The sequence below is a fragment of the Geospiza fortis genome, unplaced genomic scaffold (assembly GCF_000277835.1).
Source record: "Geospiza fortis unplaced genomic scaffold, GeoFor_1.0 scaffold1, whole genome shotgun sequence".
NCBI lineage: Eukaryota > Metazoa > Chordata > Aves > Passeriformes > Thraupidae > Geospiza > Geospiza fortis.
In genome coordinates this window covers 5,724,015-5,728,432 of record NW_005054320.1, presented here as the reverse complement: position 1 = coordinate 5,728,432, position 4,418 = coordinate 5,724,015, and the positions used below count along the sequence as shown (strand labels likewise).

At 45.0% G+C, this 4,418-nt stretch overlaps 1 protein-coding gene across 3 annotated transcripts in view; it reads right to left on the bottom strand.

Moving 5' to 3' along the window:
* Positions 1–524: 524 nt before the first annotated feature.
* The window catches only part of MAATS1 (MYCBP associated and testis expressed 1), a 30,602-nt gene continuing 26,708 nt past the window's right edge, over positions 525–4,418 (bottom strand). For 2 of the 3 annotated variants that reach the window (XM_031056639.1, XM_005420574.3), the window contains 2 exons: positions 4,278–4,369; positions 525–1,097 (listed from right to left, as the gene is read on the bottom strand). In XM_031056639.1, coding sequence (XP_030912499.1) covers positions 868–1,097; positions 4,278–4,369 — 322 coding nt within the window. In that variant the 3' untranslated portion in view covers positions 525–867. The remainder of the gene's footprint in view (positions 1,098–4,277; positions 4,370–4,418) is intronic. The other variant, XM_031056640.1, reaches the window with a different exon arrangement.

The following is a 4,418-nucleotide window of genomic DNA, read 5'->3' as shown; positions in this document are numbered from 1 at the left end:
CCCGTGCCTGCAAACGCGGCAAAGCCAGCACACGGCAAAGGAAGCACACAGCAAAGCCAGCATCCTTTCTGTGCAGCCCTCGGAGCTGGAGAGCCAGAGAGACTGACACTGTTCCAAGCAAAATCAGATTCTTTCCAGAAGTGCTCTTTGCAGCGATAAAAGCAAGAAGCAGCCAGCCCGAAGAGGAACACTTCTGGAAAATGCATCAGCCCCGCCATGCCTGTGTCATCCTGCTATCACCTGGGTTTGTGCCAGACACTGCCTGCTTGTCAGAAACCACCCTGGTGAGGTCAGGAACACCTTTTCTTTCCTCAAGGACTAATGATGTGAAAATATGATACAAAATCTGAGTGTTTTTGTTCAACTCCTGTGCTTTATTAATAGCAGTGCTAATGCAGGAAGCCCCTGGGCCTTAAGAAATCAGTGGGACACACTTGTCTGTGGATGGTCTCAACTCAAAATTTCCCACTTGTGGACTGTTTTTTCATTTAATGTTATTGAAGCAAGGAAATACCAACAAAAGCCCAGGTGCAGATTTTTATTCGTCTGTGCCAGGAAAACAAACAAGGAATCCTAACACTGCTTTCTCACTCAAGCTTCTCTAAATAATCAGAACAGAAAAATTAGCTAATGAAGTCCAAAGCAAGTTGGGGAGGGAGTGGAGGGAGCTGCCACATCAAAATGTATACAGAATGATTCCAGGACAACACTGCGGGCAGGCAGCAGGAGGGACAGCTCAAGGGAGAGAGAGGGTTTTCCATTCAGGGTGCCCTGAAAAAGCAAATATAATGTGCTTCCCTTTCCCTCACCATGCTCCAAACTCAAATCATAGAGGGGAAGGGAAACCCACCTCACTCATCTTCTCTCCTAGGAGGCTGTGGGATCCTTGTGGAAGTCTTGTCCAAGTTCACGTGCAACTGTGGCAGGGTGAGTGCTGTCAGCTGCACTTGGTCCAGCAGCTGTCCCAGCAGGAGAATCCTCCCTTCTCTCGGTGGCAGATGTCTCCTGATGCAGTGCCAGATTAGCCAGAGCCCTCTCTGTGCCTCTGTGGATGATCTGATGAGCAGCGTAGATGTGTTTTCTTTGGGACTGCCTCACTGTGCATAAAAAGAGGTAAGGCTTTTACTTGGAAATGTACAGCAAAGTGTTCTCTGTAGGGGAGAAGGGAGGAGTAGCTTTTAGCAATCCTGCAGCTGTGGAAAAGTCTGTCTCAGGAAAAAAATCATGCCCTTCTAACTTTGGCTGAAAGTGTTCTACTGCCACCTAATAGCAGCAACCAACTTTGCATTTCACTTTGAAGACTGGCTCCCACAGTGGGAAGCACAGCCAAAGTATTCTCCTTTCTAGCTTTGGGAACAACTGGCCAGGATATATTATCAGGCTTTAAAATAACTTCTCCTTCAGGCTTTAAAATAACTTCTGTTAATTGCAGCAAGCCTCTGGAAGAATCCAGCTGAAATCTGCCATCTCCTGTGCCAGGATTTGACCTGCACTGGGAAACCCTTACTGAGTTCAAAGTAAGACTTGGAGCCACAACTGACACATGAAGTCACCTGCCTACCTTATCACCTCCCCTCAGCTACTGCAGGATTGCCTCCTTTCATCCAAAGTCATGTGCATGTATTTCCAACCCACCTCCTGGGAAATAATTAGCCAAGCCTAAGTGTTCACCCTACAGCTGTCCTTATTGCTCTTCACCATTCTTTGTTAGCCCTTTCCCTCTCTGTTTCAGTCACAGGGACTGAGGTACTGTGTGCCTTACAGAAGGTGTGAGGAATGATGCAGAACAAGGAGTGGCTCTCATCCTGTCACTTCCCTACAGAAGTCCAAGGCTTCCTTTGGCCTGTTCCAAGGCTGAGCTGCACTTACACTGTGATGCTGAAGCACTGGTGTCCAGAACTGGCACACAGTTCTGCTGTCCCTGTCTCAGTCACTCAGCATTTCCAACCCACCCTGTTTATGTTTATCCATCTCCCAGGCCCACTTTGTCAACAATGAATGCAACTGGATCTCACTTGCATTTGAAAAGCTGACCTTCACCAGCCAGCCTCATTCGCAGGAGAGGTTTCTCTACCCAAGGCATTTTGGCTTCAATCATGTTTGCATCAACTGCATCAACTATACTGGGAATACTCCCCTGGAATTGCTGGAGTCCCTTTCTCCATCCACAGTGAATTCCATCTAAAGGACAGCATGCTGAAATTGGTGAGTGACTGTGCTTTTCCAAGTGAGGTTTTTCATATCAGCACAGTGACTTCTACTTCCACTGAGGCAGGGTTCAGAATTGAGGTGGAGAGGTTTTTCAGGGTGAGCCAGCATTGGATAATCCCTGCTTTTACGCATCAAAATGCAACAAAATGAGGAGGAAAAAAAAATCCCAAACTACATAATGGCAAAACAGTTGTTTAAGGGGAAGCTGAAGTGTAGGCAAAGACTGAAACTGCAGGCCTCAAATCTTTGTTCCACAAATGGATTTGTTCCTTTGACAGGCCAGATAACTGTGCTGTTAGATCACTTCCTGATAGTTTCAAGGAAGGTAAATGCTCAAGCACGGGCCAGGTTGCTAAAACACAGTTTCATAATGAAAAATTTGGCTCACTGTAAGGAAGGCTTTAAAAGCCACCACAGAAATGCAATACACTAATGTGTTTATGAGATCTAATGCCATTCTTTGATATTATTTCCTTTGGATTTCCATGGAATAGTTAATGATTCTGCTTCCCTGAAAGTATCACTCTGCGGGAGGTTTACAGCAGGCCGTGTTCCTCAGAGTGTACATCAGGTAGAATTCAACTGTCTTAAGTGAACAGAGCCCCCTCCACCCCATGCAGCAATAGCAGAAGAGAGTATGAGCCTGGTCTCTTCCTGATATTTGATTTCTGCTGTCACAAGAATATTGTGACAAATTTCTCCCGATCACGTTAGAAGGAGCTATCTTAATTGCCTGCTGCTCTATTCCACTAGCATCCACTTTAATTTTTAATTGGGTCTAGCTCTGCTTTCCCGGCAAACTCACTGTAGCTGTCACAGATTCTGAAGATTTTTTCTTCTGCTGTTTGAGAGTGCATCTGAGGTGCTTTGTTCAGTAGCTGCTGTTGCATTCAAGCCCAGTATGTATTCTGAGCCTTGATATATGTCCTCATAGGTCCAGAATCCTAAGCTATCTCCAGGTCTTCTTTCTGCTCTCCTTCCTGAGACAGGCTAACCTCTGTGTGTTTGTGCCTGAGCTGCAGGCTTCACTGACTACCATTACATCACCTGCTCTGGAAGGCTGGCAGAAGCAGTGCAGGAGTGAAGGGAGCTGATTTAAGCTTGTGCAGAAATGCCAGCTGCAGAACAGGTCCTGTTCTTGTGGCAATACACAAGCCAGGAAGAAGAAAGTTTGCACAATTCAGAGACCACAAAATGCGTACTCAGGGCTTGTGTTCTCATCCACAAAGCAATAAAAGAGGCAATGCACTAAGTGCCTTTGTTCTCAAGGCAGAGAAGTGCACTGCAGCAAGGACCCCTTCAAGCTCTATAGTGATGCTTTGCTTCTGCAAAGCAGATCATATTCACCACCTGTGTTGGTCAGTGGAAACATCCCAGTTAGGAACAGCCACTTACTCATGACATTACTTATTGTAATACACATTATTCCCCTCTGTATTTTGACAGATGCCATTCCATTTTTCTTAAACAGAAACATCCTTTACAACTGCAAGGTTATCTCCTTACAACATGATGTCACTACAGCCAACCTTAGAACTTGACCTCTTGCTCTCAGCCCCCTGGGGAGGAAAGGGAAGCATAGGAAAGTGTATAACCTTCCTCCCATATATGACATATGTTTAAGTAATGTGCTTGTTAAAGTCTTCTGCAGTTTTAGAAATTGCCATATAATAACACAATTCACAGCTGTGCTACTTAAAGATTTTTAGCCGTTTGTTTCTGAATGTGCAATGGGCTGCTTCTTTTCAGGCAGTTTTATTGTTGCAGATACACCAAATTTATCATAGCAAGCCAGGTTGGAAGGTACCTCAAGGATTATTGGATCCAAACTTTCTTGGCAAAAGCACAGGCCAGATCTTACAGCAGGTCTGAATTTCAGTCACCATTTAAAAAGACTAAAGCTCATGGAGAAAAAAGGGTGACAGAGCTTAACTTTCTACCTGAAGAGTGCCAAAAAGGAATCTCAGGGAACTGAGACAACTCTTGGCTGCATCATTCCTTTCAGGGAGCTAGGATAAGGAGAGGGAAACAGTGCACAAAGAAAATAAAGTTACTGGACTCCTTACCTCTTTCTCTCATAAAGTTTTTCTCAGCTTCTGGGATCAGGAAATTATAAACCAGCTCTGCTACAATCTCTTCTGACTGTAGGCGAGTTCGACTACAGGACAGATGCACAGTGGTATTAGTGTTTTAATTTTCTCTCCAGA